Raw genomic sequence first — 18,653 nt, 5'->3', positions numbered from 1 at the left:
GTTTTTTTTTTGTGTGTGTGTGTGTGTGTGTGTGTGTGTGTGTGTGTGTGTGTTTAACCCAGAGTCAAGCATCTACTCAGCAAGTGCCCTACCACTGAGCAACACAATGGTAGGGTAAGTTCTCACTTTGTATTATAAAAAGGACAGCCAAATATCAACTGTTACAGAAATGAAGTGAGAGGGAAATTTTCAACAAATTGCTTAAACTATTTTCTTTTGATTAAATTTGATCTTTGACAATTTCATATACCTCTATAGTCCATTCCATTTACTCTCACCCCCCCCTCTTATCTCCCTCCCACCCCTGTCATCCCCCTTCCTTCCTGTGGGTCCCTTTCTCACATTCATGTTTTTTTGTTTTATTCTGTGACCCACTGATTTTAACCAGGACCATCTGTATGGCCACAGGTTTGGAACTATCCATTGGAGCCTCGTGGGATTAACACAACCGAGGACAAGGACTGTCCCTCCCCCAGAATCCCACCAGTAGCCAAGAGCTCAGCAGGGAGGGGTAGGGCCCCATGAGCCCCTCCCCAGTCCATGACTGACTGTTGACAGGCCCAGACTTGAGCAGGCCCAGTACTGCTAACCACAGCTACTGTAAGATCATGTTTGCAATGGCTGCCCCAAGCTCCGAAGACAGCATTTTGACTTTTGATGTAGAAGGTTAAGCTATATAAGCATGCCACAATTGCTCTTTTAAATTTATTTTATTACACTTATTTATTTATTTTAGAGGGAACATGCCAGTATGCATGTGCAGGTCAGTGGACAGCTTGTAGGAGTCAGTTCTCTAATTCTACCTTATGAGTCCAGTGGCTCAAACTCAGGTTTCAGTGGCAAGCACCTTTACCCACTGAGCCATATTGCTGGGCCTGCAGCTGACCTTCGATAGCTAAATGTTTAAGTCATTTCCATAATTTGGGTTAAGGAAAAGAGTTATGATGAATAACATGTTAGCTAATCTCTTGCATATGTTCTTAAATTTAATACAATTCAGGGACTTGTGCAAGGAAAAAAAATGTGGAAATCTATTGAGTCTATTATATCGTCTTATTTTACCAAAGTCTATTTTTTCAGTGTATCTTACCAAGATATGCCATCCACATCACAGGGCATTCATGGAACTCACATCATGGTGCAGGCCAAGTGGGAGAAGAAGCAGCTTGACAGGACATTTGTAATTATTGCCAAATGCTACAACATTATGAAGAACAGAGGAACTGAGCCTTGGGGCCTCACCTAGTATAGTTTGTCTCTTCATAATCTCTACTTAGTAAGTTTCCTTTGAAAGGGAAGTGAGATGAAGGTGATTAGAATTTTAACCCATTTAGTGCTTGTCAGAAGTACAACAATCACTTCATCTACCTTACCTACAACTTACTAGTTCCATCTTCCTGATAAGGAAACTGAAGCTCAGAGAAGCAAAGGCACTTACCTGAGGTCACACAGCTGAAAAGAAGCAATCTTCTAACCAGAATCCCTCTTAATTCCCATATGCTTTAAATCAGCAGAATTCTCATTGAAAACTTCCACGAACTTTTCCTGGAGACAGTGTGCAATTGTATTGACTGGGGTAAGAATTCTTTTATGGAGAATGTTCTTTAAGGCCCATGAGGCAGGCTGTTGACTCCATATAGCTCAAGAAGGAAGGAATGGGGGAATCACTAGTGTGTAGTAAGCATTTGACATGTGGCCCTTACGAGCTAGTTCTGGGACCAGGGCCCCAGCCCATATGATTTACCCTCCTTCCCCAACCTTCAGAGGCTACTGTCTGGTGTAAATCCTGCTGCTGTGTCCAGCTCTCTTTGTAGTCTCCCCCTCCAACAGCGAAAAGCAAGACGTCGGCTGCTTACAATAGTGACTCAGTGCAGTCAGACTCAGGTGAGGGCTTATGGGGAGGACAGAAGGGAGGGATATTCTGTTTTCATGTTCTTCATGTTGCCTCATAGGGTCCCTCCCGTGATTGAATGGTGTTGTAAAACTCTGGAGGACAGAAAAGAGATCCTCTCCTTGCCCTGCCTAGCTACCCTGACAAGCTGTGACAGGGCTATACAGTCAAAACCTGAAGGTAAGCCAAAGCTGACAGCCAAGAAGAAAATGAGGGCTTCTGTCTTGCAACCACAAGGAACAGAATTAGCCAACAGTTCAAATGAGCTTAGAAGAGAATTCAGCACTAAACAAAGAGTACAGCCTGCCCTCAACTGTACCGAGAGTACGCCACCTGACTTCAGACTTAGACCTTGAGCATAGGACCTAACTATGCTATTGAGCTACGAAAACTATGAGGTACTAACTTTGTGTTGGTTTAAGACAACAGTAGGAAACTAGTCTACTTCCATATTGCCAGCCCCATCTCCTCACCTCTTAGTTCAGTCCCACCCCATCTACATCCATGGCTGTCAGCCTGGTCTCCCATCCTTCCCCTCACACAGCAGATATGGTAGTGTTTGCTTCTGAGTCCTTCCCATTGCCTTCCCAGATAAAATCCTTCCTAGAACTTCTGATTAAGCTTAAAAACATTGTCATCATTGTGTAAATCAGAAAGACCCTATATTCTGGTCAACATGTTGAGCCAAGAGATAAAATTGAAAAATACGGGTTTTTGGATGACATCATGAGAAATCATCACAGGCATTAGCACTCTAACTGTCCTAACAGGAAGCATTTTAAAATTGCTTCTTGTCGTGGTTTGCATGAGAAATGTCCCCCATAGGCTCAGGTATTTGAGCACTTGGCCCCTAGCTGACAGTGGTGTTTGGGGAGGTCATAGAACCTTTAGGAGGTGGAGACTGGCTGGAGGAAGTAGGTCACTGGGGGCAAGCTTTGAGGTTTATAGCCTTGCCCACTTCAGTTCTCTCTCTTCTCTCCTCTCTCTCTCTCTCTCTCTCTCTGCTTCCTGTTGGTGGTTGAAGATGTGATCTCTCAGCTCCCTGCTCTGGCTGCTTGCTGCCTTACCTCCCTTGACATTAAGGACTCTCCCTCTGGAGCCCTAAGTTAAAATCAACTCTTTCTCCCATAAGTTGCTTTTGGTCATGGTGTTTTATCACAGCAACAAAAAGTAATTGAAATACTTCTCAAGCATCTCTTTCCTTTCTCTGTCAGAAGCTCCCTGGTACTCCTTTTAGGATTGCACCCTACCCCACTGTGTGGCAGTCTTGTGATCTTGTGGGCTTCATTCATCCCAGTGATGAAGATGATCCCTGGTCAGGTCTAGCCAACCACAGAATGCTATCCCATCAATCCCATCAATTTGAGTGGCCTTGACATTGGCACATTGTTCAGTTCAGATCAATGAGATATGAGGCAGCATTGGCTATGGCCTTGTGGGAAAAGCCTCCTTGGTTTCCATGGGTGTCCCTGAGAAGATGCTTTTCCTTTGCATGGTACAGGAAGGATTTCAATTCTGGAAGTGCTACTTTAAGGGGAACAAAGGTAGCCCACCAAGAAGGGCAAAGCCAAGAGTCACCCAGAGAATAGAGACAGGCCAGAGACTCTGTCCCCGGACCACACCTGACCCATGCTGAGCTCTGCAGTCATAGGGAAAATATACGCTCTTTAGGCCTCAATTCCACTTACTGTTGGTTTTCTGCTCTTGGAGACAAGTTTTATATACGATGCAAATATATTCCAAGAAAACCCATGAAAATGAAATAAAAAGTTACTAGACTTCCATAAGATAGCCAAATACTAAATAAACATATCAAAATTGGTATATTTCCTAGGTGTCAGCAGAATGTCAGTTCAAAAAGTATAATAGACCAACCAAAAGATGACACATTCAGAGAATGTTCTTCACAATAGCCCCCAAACTAGGAACAAGGTCCATCAGCAGGAGGATGGATGCATTGTGGTTTGTTAAAATGTGAGTGCTGTATACAGGGATCTCACATGTCCATGGTGAGTCCCACACATATGTTAAACACAAGAAATCAGAACCCCAAAGGCTTTTTAGACACTGGGATTTCACTGACGTCTTCAGATCACTGTATATCTAACATGTAATTGACTTGCATATTATAGATGATATTTATTTTAAATATGCACAGTCTTCACTTGCAGCGATGGGATTAGGAGATGCTGATTTGGGGTCAGAGCCCTCTCATCTGCATCTTGTTTTTCTTTGAACACCAATGAAAAAAATGTTCCTTGTGTCCTGGGCAATTTTCTAATGAAAACCCTTCTTTTAGCTTCAGGGACAGGCCGAGGAACAGTCAGGTGCCTGGCATGTGCACTCTCCTCTCTGCTCTGCTCTTTTCAGAGAAGCCACACTTCCTCCAGGGCTGTTACATAGTACTTCAAGGTCACCATGACATCTTCTTAGAGGCCCATCTCCATTTCAAGTGGTTTGGCCCCTCAGCTTGGAACAAATGGCCAGTGAACAGTCCTTATCCTCTCTGAGCTGTCAGGGACACAGATGATCCCCAATGTACCATGGTTCCACCATCAGCTTTGCACATTCAATACAAACTGAACTTGGAATTCTTCATTTTGACCTTTCCTAGTCTAGATCTCTCTGCTGGACAGTGGCAGCCTGGGCCATGAGCATGAGGAGCGACTCCACAGAGCACTGTGTTGTTAAGCCAGGCTATATAGGAAGCTGTGTGAGTTATACGCACTTCTGACTAGGAATATTTTCAAACCAGATAGTTTTATCTGGACACAATCCTATTGTAAGTGGACAGGCCTGCTTTCTCCTTCTCTTTCCTCCTGAGACTTTCTGCTCCTTTGGCCTTGGTAGTCTTCTCTTGTACTGACCAGCCCTCCTCGGGCGTCTTCTCCAGGCCCCTCCTTTTCTACCTGGCCTCTTTATGCTTTTATGACATTGAATTTTTCAGAGCAACATCATGGCCACTCTCCATCCTTGTGCAAGCCCAGCCCTGAGCATTCTCTCACTGCATCACTGCCAAGTCTACCTTCCATTCTTCTGACTCAGTGTATACCTCTACCCAGAGCTCACACAACGCTCAGTGAATCTACTGGGTACTTGTCCTGGATCCACACACCTAAATTTACCGTGGCCATGTTCAAGCTCTAGGGCCCTGATCCACCACCTTTCCCATCTATCTTGCCCTTGGCGTGTTCATGGAACCTGAGCTTGAAAAAATGACATTATCTGTACCATTGTTTATTTCAAACCAAATACAGGATTCACGCCTGATCCCTTCCTCCCCTTCAGTTTCCAAATCCATTCCCCCAGTCTACCAGCTGCAGTCTCTCCCAGATTTTCTCAGATTAGCTCATTTATCTAGTGATACTTTCTCATCCCCCATCCTTAATTCTCCATTTATTTGGCTCTGGGCAGCTTTCTGGCTTCCATTCCTGCCTCTCCAAACTCAAGGAAAAGACCTTTCTAGACTGAGGCAGTAGCACATACCAGCAAACACTCAGAAGATGCCCAGGAGGCTGACCCCTGGCAGAACCAAAACAGATAACTTTGAGTTCGGAGAGTAGGGCCATGAGGGGAGCAGAGATAAGGCTGGAGGGCAGGCCACCCTCAGTGCCTTTGAGATGACCTGTGGGCAGCAAGGAGCTGAAGAAGGATAAGCAAGAGAACAGCCTTCTAGAAGGGCAGTTTAGGAGGAGCGGCCCAGCCAAGGGAGGAGGCAGAGTGGGAAAGCCCAGCCTATGACACACTGAAGCTAGCAGCTATTGGGACTGCACGAAGCTTGGGGCTTTGTTCCTATGCAATGAAGCCAGAAACATTTCCCTTCTTTATAGAAAATATACGGTAATGTTACTCTAAAGACAGAGTACAAAGGCATAAGGGGGAGGGAGGGAGGGAGGGAGGGAAAGAGAGAGAGAGAGAGTTGGGGGGACTTGCAAACAAAAGCTCTATTTCAGACATTTTTCTTCTTCCTGCAGTAAAGAAAATGGAGTGAAACAGAGCCCTGTGTGCCTTGATTTATAACAGAAATGGGATGGGGTGGGGGAAGCGGAGAAGAATGAAGAAAAATTCTTTTCTAGTCTTTTCATCATTAAAAGTAGGGTTTTACAGACATTTGAAAAATGAGGTTCCAGGTTTTCAGATTTTGTGGGTGTGGCAAAGTCACTTTGCTTTCTTTTCCTGTTTATAGCTGGTCCCCATTGTCCTGTCAACGCTAATAGGGAGACTATAATTTAACATAACTGACATTGTGAAAGTGGGATAAATTATTCATCTCCAAAGGATCCCCTGTCTACTTCTAAGTCCCCCTTCATTGGCAAGGCCAGAAAATACATGGTGATTCAGATGGCTCAGAGTACAGATCATAAAAAATTAAAATACTACTTCGCCGGATTATCAATAATGAAGAGGTTTCCACATGGCAAGTCCCCGGATTGGCAGAAACGATAAATACAGGTGCAGAAATGCTGACAAGGAGCAAGATTGTATTTTTATGAGCTGGACCCGGATAAGCCAAAAATAGACCTGTGTGATGGCAGCCTCAGTTCATCCATTCCTGTAGCATTCCTGGCTGAGGGCCCTGGGGCCGGACTTCACACTGGGGGCAGGGCTGAGAAAGGCTGCCTTAACCCTCATCCTTCCTCCAGTCCGCAAATGCCTTCTTTAAAGTCACTGTAATTCTTCCTACTTCCCAGATGCAGAATGCTAGCCTCAGTGGGGTCAGTCACCGGCTGGTGGGAGGGAGCTGGTTGAGCCAGTGAACAAACAACAGCATCAAGTGCTTCCTTGTCCATTTTGTGCCTAGCACTACGTCCAAAGCTTTCTGTCCTTTTGTACCTAGCAAGCCCTCTCAAGCACTTCAGAAAGTGTGGGTGATTATCACTACTGTACAGATGAAATTGCATCCTAGAGAGTGATACCACGCCCTCATGTGATCACTAGGAGGCAGCTCAGACCCAGTGCCATCTCATACATTCTGGTCCTGAGGTCACCAATGCTGCAGGACTCTGAACCATTGCTGCATGTTCATGGACCAGAACAGAGAGGCCAGAAGGTGAAAGAGGCCAGAGAGGCCTCAACTGCCTCAGTTGAGCCTTCAGACAGAGGGTCTCCCTTTGCCTGCCCTGCTCCTCATCTCACACATTCTTCTTGGGTTAGAATCTTTTCCTGGGATCTGGAAAGCTGGTGTTGGGTGGAGAACATGGGGAAAATGTCAGTGCTCAGAGTTAGTGGCAGTCTGTACAGTGCCATCCATTTATGCAAGGGGCGACTAGAGCCCAGAGAAGGGAGGCATTTGGCTCAGATCACATAGCAAGATGAGTCAAAAGCTAGTGTGGAGCGACTACCCAGCTCTGGGCTCTTTCCAGGGCTCATTTCTGTGCCAGGCCTTTGGCTTTCTCAGAGAGAAAATGTAAGTTTGGCCAATATGGCCTCAAATGAGCCTCTTAACTCCCAAATCTACAACTCTCCCCCGGGACTCACACTGTATGAAAGTGAGCAAGTCACATTGACTCTCCTAGGCTGGTTCATCTTTGGTGAAATGGGAATTTGTTAACATTTTTGATATAGGTTCATAGTTATAAAATTGAAAATTACAGAGTAAAAACCTTCAAATGGCCCCTACCAAACCCACTCCTACTTCTCAAACCTTAGCAGTTTAAACCATATATATATATATATATATAGTGTCCTTCAAGTTTATCCATGTTGTCAGAAATGACATCATTTTAATCTTTTATAGCTAAATAAGGTTCCATTGTGTATATTTTATTTTAAACAATGTATACATGTATCAAAGCATCATATTTTTCCCTAGAAATATGTAGAGTTTTCATGTATCAATCAAAAATAAAACTTTAGGGACCAGAGAGATGGCTCAGCAGTTAACACATATTGCTCTCTCAGAGGACCCAAGCTCAATTCCCAGCATGAGCCGGGTGGCTCACAACTGCCTAAACTCCAGCTACATGGGATCCAATGCTTTCTTCTGGCTTCCACGGGTACTGCACTCCTGTATATAAACCTACATACATATACACATAATTTTAAAAATAACATTTTAAAAAAATAAAATGAAACTTTGGAATAGAAACTACACACATCAATTCCATAAGTGAGGTCATTGTCACTGCTCAGGGTGTCTGTCCCTTACATCTCTCTGCAAGCTAGGCAGCTGTCTCATCCTCATAACATCTTTACGTCTGAGTTTACTTAACCAGTTTTTTCTCCTGGAATAGTCCAAATCACTCCTCCCCCATCTTTTTTGGTAATATCTATAGGATTTTGCATGACTACAGTCATGATGCCTATATGCTTACCAATATGAAGCACAAAAATCAGGTGATATATATAGCAATGTAAAATGCCTGTTGAAAGACACTGCATCAACTTATACAACCAACAAGAATGTAGTGAGAGCCAGAGGAAAGTGCCTAAAGGGAGGGAGGAGGGGGGCCAAGAGAATATGTGGAATGTAAAGGCAGAAAGGAAGACTACAGGGAAGAGGGAGGGGCTAGCAAGAGGGGGGAGTGGCATGGGGAGGACAGTGGGGGGGATTAAGAACAAGTATGAAAACATGCATGTATGACAATGCCACAGAATTCTTATTCATATAAGAATGGCAAAAAATGAAAATATACAGCCGTGGTGGCACACGCCTGTAGTCTCAGCACTTGGGAGGCAGAGGCAGGTGAATCGCTGTGAGTTCAAGGTGAGCCTGGTCTACATAGTGAGTTCCAGGTGACCTGGGGCTACAGGGAGACCCTGTTTCAAAAAGACTATATATATATTCAATTTAACTAAAAAATGCATGAATTGAGGTCAGGTTTTCACCATAATTACCAACATGAACATTATCAATATTTTTGCCAATCCTTTAAGTAAAAGATAATTGTTTAAAATTATTATGTTTATAAACTACAGAGAATCCTTTATGATCCTTATTGATCATTTTAGATATACTTGGAGGAGTTGCCTGGTCAGAGCCTTACCTCAGTGTGGAGAAGCTTAGAACCCTCTGATACACCTCTGTATTGGGGGAGAGGTTGACTTTTCTCAGACTCTGTCACAGAGAAAAGTAAGACAGTGGAGGGGGCAGGACTTGTCACTCAACCTCAGAACAGGCAAGCAGGCCCTTGGCCCATGCTCCTTCCAGGTCTGCTGTGTATGAAGCCGTATCCCACTCCTGCCCTCACCTTGAAAGCTCTTTCTTCATTCTCAGCTCATTCTGATTTTGTCTTCTCCCCGACACACTGTTAGGCGATACAGCCTGAGTGTCCAGGAAAGAGTGGAAACGTTATCATTGCGCTCTCTCTGTGTCATGCCTGAGCTAGAATGGTTAGAAAATTTTCACATTTTTCTTTCTTAGTAACTTGTTAGGTGGATACTATGTCCATTTTGCAGTTCAAACAACACAAAATTCAGGGAGACTAAATGATTTGCAGAAAGTCCCCAGTATATGCCTCTTAGCAAAGATTTGGGCCCAGGTCTCTAAGATTACAAAATACTTATGTTCTACCACAAGAACTCTGAAGCATGTCAGATGTCAATAACTGATCTTAGAATCTTACCATTCCTCTCTTCTAAGCCCAGGCACACCACCCAAGACTCACAAGACTTAGCAATCAGCAGAAAGGAAAGGAGCATGCTGGGAGCCTGGCAGCTGGCTGGCCAAGTGCATGGATGGCTTGGGCTTTGCCAAGGTGGGCTTGTGCCTGACTGTCATTTTTCTACAGCCCTACCGTGCACCTGCTGGTATCCCAGGATACCTTCCTGCAAATCTCAGCCACTTCTGCACTGCAAAGTGGGAGTCAAGGTAAAACCCTCACAGGCTGTGTCAGAATATCTGAACTATTATGGTTTCAAGGCCCCAAAGGCAGAACTGGTGTCCCAATTTCTCGGGTGCTTGTTCCCACAATCTGGAGAAGGATACTTACCTGCTTGGTTTGTTTCTGCACCTTTCCAGTGAAGAAATGGAGCCCAGTTTTAAACTACACAAGGAACAGGGAGCCTTATTCAAACATTGCCCACTATCTGCTGCCAGGTCTCAATGAGAACCCACCCACCTGTTCCCACTCTGCCAGTCCCAACCACCACCATCCATCCTGACACAGCTGTATCTTCTAGCCAGGCTCCTGCCTTCTGCTCTTTTCTCTTCTCCCGCTGCATGTGGTGGGACAGGAAACCTGACCACCTCTCTTTGGGGTGTGGCTATACTAGAAGGAATGGAAGCAAAGAAAAAACTCCTGAAGACCCATCCTGGGACTGAGTCTGTCTGTTGTCCCTAGGGTGGCCCATGCAGCACCTTCATAGAATGGGACTCTGGATCCTGTTGTGCTGCTGCTTTAAACCCCTTCTTAACACATACACACATTCAAAACAATATGCTGGGCCTTCTGGGACCTGGTGCTCACTTCCTTGTCCTTATCTCCTAAGTCTTTGGGTCTTTTAGCATCTCCCACCAGCCTGCTCCGTGCCTGTCCCTCCTCCATGCCTGCCTACATGCTGGTTACTCTGCCTCTATTCCCCTCAGCAAGGTTCAGCTGATGCTGCTTCCCTGGCATCATTAGACCTCTCCTAAGTTTTGTCCTTTCTTGCATTAAGCACCTTATTCTTGCTTCAGGAGTCTTTCCCACAGCTTATTATCTATGTACTTCTGTTTGTGTGGTGACTTGAAGTCTCTCTTCTCCATTGTGCTGGAAGCTTCATGAAGGCTATAGCCATACTGTCTTTTCATGACTATGCATACTTAGCCAAGCAAGCACATAGGAAGCATCCATCAAGATTTGCTGCATAAGTGAGTGGAGAGATGGCTAGATGGGCACACTGGTGGATGGAGGAGTGAGTACCTTTCTGTATGATCATTATAACCAGAGCTATACTTGATGGTGGTCAGGGAAGGTGCTGAGGGGACCAAGTTCAAGTCATCTTGGCTTAGGAAGATGAATATTGTTTTATCAAACTGGCAAGGTTGAGAAGGGCATGAGGAAGGAGGAAAAGGGGCAGTGTTCTGGAAAGCACAGAAAACAGTAGGACAGGGTTTCCCAATGTGTGCCTTATTGACATTTGCACAGAATAATTCTTTTGAAGGGCAGATGAGAGCCATGATGTTTACTGTAGTATATTGAGAGCATCCTTGGCCATGTACTGGAACTGGGTCCTCAGTGTAGCTATCTTGAGGAAGATGGAACCATTAAGAGGTGGGGTGTAGAGGGAGATGATGAGGTCATTGGGGGCACTTCCTTCTTCTGGGATTCCAGTTAGTTTTCTAAAGAGCTAAGTAAGCCTTTTATTTTCTGTCTCACCATGTGATCTCTCCTTCTTTCACATGCTTCCAGCTTGATACCATCTGCCACATTCTGGATCCAGCCATAGCTGGCGCCAGGCTTTCTGGACTTTTAGCCTCTAAAACTGTGAGCTAGATAAAGCTCTTCTCTTTGCAAAGTACCTAGCCTCAGGTTTTTGTTATGACAACAGAAAATGGACTAAGTAAAATTCCATGGATAGGGGAGGGGTTCATGAGGCCCCACCTATAGCTGAGGAGTTATCAGTTGATGGCTGCTGGAGGAAAGAGAGTCATTTTTCTTTGGGAGTATGGCATCTACCAGTGGCCACACCCCCAAAGAAAAGTGTGCCAGAGTCCTTAGCTAAGGGTACACCAGTAAAAGGGGGAGCATGGATTGGAATCCACCTTAAAGAAGTGTCTCCAGAGTTCATATTGGTAAGTACTGGTTAGAGAAATTGGCATCTAGACTGGAATTCAACCTTTAACACATTGGTTTTGTTGTTAGGGGAAAAAATTGTGTTTGCTTTTGTAAAGACCAAAAGATCTGTGCTGGGGATGTAGCTTAGCGGTAGAGCACTTGCCTAATATATTCGCATGATACCCTACTTCAGTTCCCTGCACTGAAAACTATAAAAATCATATAATCTAAATATGAACACAGAACACTATTAATTTCCCACTCAGAGAAGATACATCAGACCTAAGAGTGGGTTAGTAACTGAATTAGAAATAAAGACCAAATCTGTGGATTATAGACCAGTTTACTCCTTGTTCCTGAAGTGGAAAGTTCTATACCCAGGATGCTTCACCAGTCTTTGCTTTGAGAATTTATATTACTAGCCTATGTCTGCGTTTCTTTAAAAATTTAATCAAAGTAGCAACTCCCTTATTGGATTGTTTACTAATGAAGTAAAATTGCAGAATGTGTGTGTGTGTGTGTGTGTGTGTGTGTTATCCCTGCTGCTCTCCTCTGTGTGTGTGTGTGTGTGTGTGTGTGTGTGTGTGTGTGTGTGTAGATCCAGCTTGGGACAATACCTAGCATTTAACTTGAAAATGTTAATTACTCTTTTTCACTCTGTTTTGTGCCACTTGACTTCTGAAGTCACATCTAACTTGGTTCTGACGACCTGTATGTGGTCTTCTTCACAAAAGAGGACGTCACCGTCCACCTGGTAGAAGGGTTTTGTTAGGAACATGAGAGGAAGTATGAGGTGTGGCCCTGTAGGAACCCAACACATCCTTCAGGATACACCATTTCCTTTCCCATACATGCAGGTCCACTAGAAGAGAGCTGGTTTATTCTTCTGGAGTTGGGGTGACTTTCTGGAACATCTGGACTGCTTGTCAGTGAGAAAAGAAAGCCCTCAGAGAGGGTGAGGAGTAGAGGCTGAAAGAGACCACACTTATCTCTGGGTGGTCTGTAACTGTGTGGAAGGTTGTGGGGAGGTGGCCTCCCCACAGTCCCTTTTCATTACACCCCTGTTAAGAGACATGAAGCTCTGCAAGGTGTAGTCATTAGGCTTCGGAGTTTCTAGACAGTGAGTATTCCTTCACACTTCCTCTTTTGCCTGAGTGCAGGCCCAGGCATTTCCATGAGCTTAGGCAGCTCCAAATTTTGGTTTCTAAATGTGAGGGCAGAGTCCCTGACTCCTTGCATATAGTTGCTCAACTTTGGTCATACATGAGAGGCATTTGGGGAGACTATTCATATGGATACCTAGAGATTCTGATAGAAATGTTGTGGGGTGTAGCCTCAAGATGAGGAGTTTTAAAATCTCCTGGTGTTTCCAACATGTAGCCAAAAACCAAGAGTGGCTGATGTGCATGAAGCAAGTACTCAGCACTGTCTCTTCAAGTTTTGGAGCATTAATTCCCTGTTCAAAGTTGTTTTTTCCTCAGGCTAACTCAGAAGTGCTTTATTTCTACCACCCACCCCAGCACATTCTTATATTGAAAACCTCTGTGCTTTCAAAACAAATGACTCAGCCCCAGCCCATCAGACAGGCTCTTTATCTAGCTTTAGCTCCTCTTCATTGATTGGATTGAGGCAACTGGTTAAGACACACAGTGCCTTCCTGGAGATGCCAATGAAAGAAATCAAACAGATGGAATGATCCATTGTTTGCTCCTGGACTGCGAACAGGATCGTTTATCTGCACATCTCTCTTGTGATGTGCAAGAGCTCACATTCTAAAACCCCAAGTTCTCTTGGGTAGATCTTAAACAATATTTCTCCCACCTATGTTCACGGGATGCCACCTCTCTGCCACCTCCATTCATGTCCTTTCCTCCATGTCAGGAGATGTGCCATGAGCCACAAGCTCTTCCCAGCCTCGCCTCCCCAGATGCTGTTCTCCAGTCTCGTTCTGAACATACACTTGTACCATTGCCTTGAATACACTGTTCCTTCCCCAAACCTGTAAAGCTTTTACTTACCTTGGCTCATCTAACCTGTCCTCCCAGTCCTCTCCCAGCTCCTCCCCACTCTTTGTACTCTCCAAATCTTTGTAATGCTTGGGTAGAGCATTTACCATGACACACTATGTTCATTTGAAGAAGGATTTTGTAACTTTGTCTTTTTATAAGCAACTCCTGGTATAGGGACAAGACCTTAGCAGGTGCAAACTGAAAGCTGTTGGACTGAATCCAGTTCTCTGTCTCCAGATATATACCAATCAATTTTTGAAACACCACCTCAAGAAAAACAAGAGAGGTTTTCCCTCTGTCACCATCTAGAAGCTTAGGTAGGTGTATTCATCTGCCATGACAAAATCTCAGCAGGGAAATAGTCATTTGCTTTCCTATGTATGTAGATATGAACAAAATGAATAAGCACCATAGATCTGAAATAAGACAAGAGATGTCTTAGCTCTGGAGGAAATGTTTCCCAAGAAACAGGGCATATTTGGTAGCTGGTGGAATGAGAGGGTTTAGGAGGGTAAAAAAACATTTTTCTGTTTTGTTCCTGGCATGGGGGTAACCTGGGGACCACTGAAAAGGAAGAATACCTATTACCTTTTCCGGAGCAGGCAGCTGTAAATGATTAACCTCCAAGGGTGTGATGAGGGGGACAGTCTGGAAGCCATCCTCCACTGAAGGCGGCTTGGCCCCCTTCTCTCCTGGGTTACTGTTCAGCTTCACCATCCTGCTTTTCTTCCCAGACCTGAGGCAAGCAGTAGAATTCTGGTTACAGCCGGAGGTGAGGCAGAGAGGGAGAGGGGCTGATGGGTCCTCAACAGCTCCCCTGGGGCTGCATTCAATCTGGCACTAGCCATCCATCTCCACTAGATTTCCTGACATGATTCCCATTGTCCAGGGAAACTTCTTTATTCATCAGAACATGCCAACTACCCACAGGGTTCAACAGCCCTCAAATTAGGGGGCTAGTGAAAAATCGCAGACCCATATGAAAAATATAAGCTTAAAAAAAACCCATCAGGACACTACAGCTTAAGTATCCATGAAATTTCAGTGGCAAGCTTATCCTCCACACAAAAGGAAATTCCATTTTTTGGGTCCCCCACAGCATGACACATTTCCCTTTACCACTCTCATTGCTATTTTGCCTTTTCTTTAGCAATCTAAAACACAATAAATACATTTAGTCTCTCTAGCGGTACCTTTTCACACAATATGTACATTAATGGTACATGAGATTCAGGTTCTTAAAACAGGCTGGCTTGAACCTGATCCTGTTATTCAGCCATAAAATGCCTCCAAAGGATTTTTTTTTTTCCACAGAAAGTTAGCAGCCCCCATATCCCAAGATTGTCAACTAAATAAACAAACCACATTTATTTTCCCCCAGCTCCCTTTGAAGTCAAACGGTGCTTCCACCCCACCCTCAAAAACCAGCACACTGAATTTCTCCCTGTCAATCCTGCTGATGGCGCATACTGAGACAAAACAGGGTTGTTGGGATGACAGGGTGGTAAGGATTTGGAGGATGTCGGGGAGTGGTTACAACAAAAACAAATGCCTACTTACTGTGCTGCACTGGTGGGGGTCAGAGCCGATTCAAGCCAATATGTAGAGGAGGAGGAGGACAAACAGGAGTCCTCCCTCCTCAGCCTGAGCTCCTGGTGCTGAACCAGCAGCCCTCTCGTGCGTCTGGATCCGGAGCTTCTGAGAGCAGGCGCCAGCGCCTAGAAGCTCTCCCGGCAGCCGCCTGCCTGCCTGCTCGCGCCTCCCACCGGGGACTGCTCCCGCACCACCTGTCATCTGGCACCACCTGCTGTTTCTCATGCATGGCCACAACCCCTGCGCAGAACAAACGGTTTCTAAAAAAGTGGGTGGGATATTAGCTACAATAAGCAATAATCTGTTTTTAAAAATTATACAATTGTGTAAAAAGCAATTCTTGAGTTTGGGAGGAAACTGCCAGAGGAGGCACCTTTCTTTTTTTTTTTATTTAGGCAAAAGGTTCACTTCCTAAAGAGCCTAAGGATATTTAAAACAGTGGTTCAAAAGACCCACACTGTGGTCAAAAGAGAGTAAACTGATACAGATTGTGTATTTCCTGTGTCCTGGACACTTTTCCAGCCTCTTTCAGCTATCCCCTTCATTAGTAAAATGTCATTTTCTAATAGTGACTACATGGTGGGGTCTTAGTGTGCTATGTTGAAGGAGGCAGCACAGGAAATCATTCAGTATGAAGTGCTGCATAAAGGCGAGTATTCTGCTCACAATTACCCATGATCATGCAGGCCAGATATGGTCACAGAACAGGAATTTGAACTCTGACCCACTGCCCCCAAAGTTCATACCTAGTAAGACATTAGATGACAGCCAGTTCAGTGTTCTGTGTGAGAAGGGGCAGAGTCCCAGCGACAGTCCTACCAAGGCTGACTTGATAGATTTAGGCCATTGTGCATCTACTCTCTAACCCTCTGTTACCTTATCTCTGAGAATAATACTTCCCTTGCAGAGTGGTAGTGAACAATGGAAAAAGATGGTACCCAAGGAAACACCTTTTAACCTGTGAAGGAAGTTCTGAATGGCCACATCATTACAATTGTAGAGACTTCTCCCATACCCTTTTAATTTATTTTTATTTGTTATTTTCATTTTATGTGTATGAGCGTTATGCCTGCATGTGTGTAAGTGAACCCATGTCGTGCAATGCCTGCAGAGGTAAGAAGAGGGTGTCATATCCACTGGAACTAGAGTTATGGATGGTTGTTAGCCACCATGTGGGTGCTGGGAATCGAACCTGGGTCCTCTGCAAGAGCAGTCAGTGTTCTTAACCACTGATTCGTCTCTCCAGCCCCTCAAATACCTTTTTAAAAATCCTCTGTGGTCTAGTCCATTGCCAGTGGTCTCTTCTAGTTGTGATTCAAATCAGTGTTGGTCATCGATCACCAGCTGCAGAGGTGTTTATGTTGCGTTTCGTGGGGTTCACCTGTCCTGGTATTGAGCACTCACTTCTGATTTCAAAAATGTCTTGCTCTGCACAAAACTGGTGTTTAGCTAGTGTTCATATACTAAAAGACAAGAAAACACATACATTGTCTGTACTGTTTGGGAATAAAATGTGTATATAAAGAGATTTATGAGCCTATAAAGGCTATAACACATCAGAGTTGCACAGGGCAGCATTAAGAGAGGGAAATATTCTAATCAGTGTTGGTCTTCCTTCCCCTCATTTCCAAAGACCGGAATGATTGATAGTTTCAAACACTGTATAAGGCTAGCACAGTGTAGACAACTGCATAGTTCACCTGTAAACCCTATTACTGCTGCTCCAAAAGAAAAAGAAACTCCCTCTGATGTCTCGTGCTTGATTCGCAAAGGAAAAAACAATACAAAACAAAAAAACCCACACTTCTCAAGCCAGAGGTGATAAGACTTTAGAAAGGCCCAGGAATAGGGCCTATCTTTCTTCAAGGAGAAATCTAGGCTCGATAATCAGTGAGGTCAAAAAAGAGGCTGAAAGGAAGGTAGCTACAGGGATGTGAGAAAATCTCACCTTGCTAAGAATGAAGTTGAGAGGTTCTTAGTAAAATAGGCTTATTCTCCTGTAAAATGCATTTGATAGTTGAAAAAAAAAACATGATTATATCTTCTGGTGAGGTTTTCAATGTACTTGTAATATGTAAGACAACTCCAGCACACAGTGTGGAGGAAGATGACCTCCATGATAAGGTATGGGCATTTCCCTAGGCTACTTGAAGAAGTAAAGCTTTGATTCCAAGTAACCTGAGAAAAATTGAGTATGTCTACCCTAGTCCTAGGGCAGCTCAAAAGATACAAAGATAATCAAGATGCAATGCAGTAGAAAAATTAATATATAATACAATAAAGTTCAAAAAGTTCAAAGTTAACCAAAACAAGGCAGAAAAAACAGAAATGAGAGAGAGAGAGAGCACGGCAGCAAAAAGTAATGAAATAGTGTACTTACATCTAAACATATCAGTAATTACATGAAATGTAACCAGTATAAACTGCTTAGAAAGTCTGTCAAAATAGAGAAAAAATAGGAATCAAATGCATGTTAAAATAACAAAAAATGCACTTCAAACATATGACAGGCTCATCACCTATCCAGTTTTCTCCAACATCAGCCACCTCTTCCAGGTCATCTCGGCTTGATCACAAGATCAAAGTCATGTACCTAAGCTACACAGATAGGAAAAAGTCAGTGATAGGCCTGTCCAGGCCCTAAGATCAACTCCCTGGGTCTTTAAAAAGAAAAGGAAAGCCTACCAGATTGATTATTGCAATGCTGAGAAAACAATTTGTTAGGAAGGAATGAAGATTACAGCGACCATTCAGAGCGCATAGACCCAGGTTGCTGCAGTATATTCCACCTCTATCCTTATTGTTAAAGTCCTCAAGGAATTACCCAAAGACAGAAAGAAGCAGGAAAACAATACTCATAGCACAGCAACAGCAACACACTTGTGATAACCAATATTGCCGGACAGATACCGCGCTAACATTCGCTGCAGACTCTGCATTCCTGTACGAGGTTGTTGGGATTTCCCTTCTGTGGCCTGCAGTAGTGATGAACAGCACTCAGACGGCATTCTAGAGGGCAGCACAATGGTGCAGTGGAATGTCCAGCTGACTGAGAACTACAAAGGAAAATATTTCAATAAAGGATCACTTGAGAACAACTGAAAAAAGAAAATAAAGACTGAAAAAGGATGTTTTCAAAGATAACTGCACTGTGATAATACCGTATGTGATGGTTCATGTTCATCATTAATCAGACTGGGTTAAGAAACCCCTAAGGAATTTGTGAGGCACATCTTTGGGTATGTCCATGGGAGATTCTCCAAAGAGGGTTAGCTGAGTGGGAAAGACCCTCCCTGAAAGTGAGGAGCACCTTCTCTTGAGCTGGAGTCCCAGAAAGAACGAAAGTGGAAAAGGAGAAAGCCCTCTGCTTCCTGACCTGCAGAGACTTGAGGGAGCAGCCTCCCATTGCCATGGACAGGAGGGAGCTGGTCCCACAGACATGCCTTCCCTGTGGTGATGGAC

At 44.2% G+C, this 18,653-nt stretch overlaps 1 protein-coding gene across 1 annotated transcript in view; it reads right to left on the bottom strand.

Moving 5' to 3' along the window:
• Nucleotides 1-15,353, bottom strand: part of Nsg2 (neuronal vesicle trafficking associated 2) — a 60,698-nt gene extending 45,345 nt beyond the window's left edge. Inside the window, exons 1-2 of the mRNA XM_008850782.3 lie at nt 15,159-15,353; nt 14,187-14,334 (exon numbers count right to left, since the gene is read on the bottom strand). Coding sequence (XP_008849004.1) covers nt 14,187-14,315 — 129 coding nt within the window. The 5' untranslated portion in view covers nt 14,316-14,334; nt 15,159-15,353. The remainder of the gene's footprint in view (nt 1-14,186; nt 14,335-15,158) is intronic.
• Nucleotides 15,354-18,653: the final 3,300 nt, after the last annotated feature.

The sequence above is a fragment of the Nannospalax galili genome, unplaced genomic scaffold (assembly GCF_000622305.1).
Source record: "Nannospalax galili isolate Female #2095 unplaced genomic scaffold, S.galili_v1.0 scaffold104, whole genome shotgun sequence".
Taxonomy (NCBI): domain Eukaryota; kingdom Metazoa; phylum Chordata; class Mammalia; order Rodentia; family Spalacidae; genus Nannospalax; species Nannospalax galili.
This window is presented reverse-complemented; position numbering and strand designations above follow the sequence as displayed.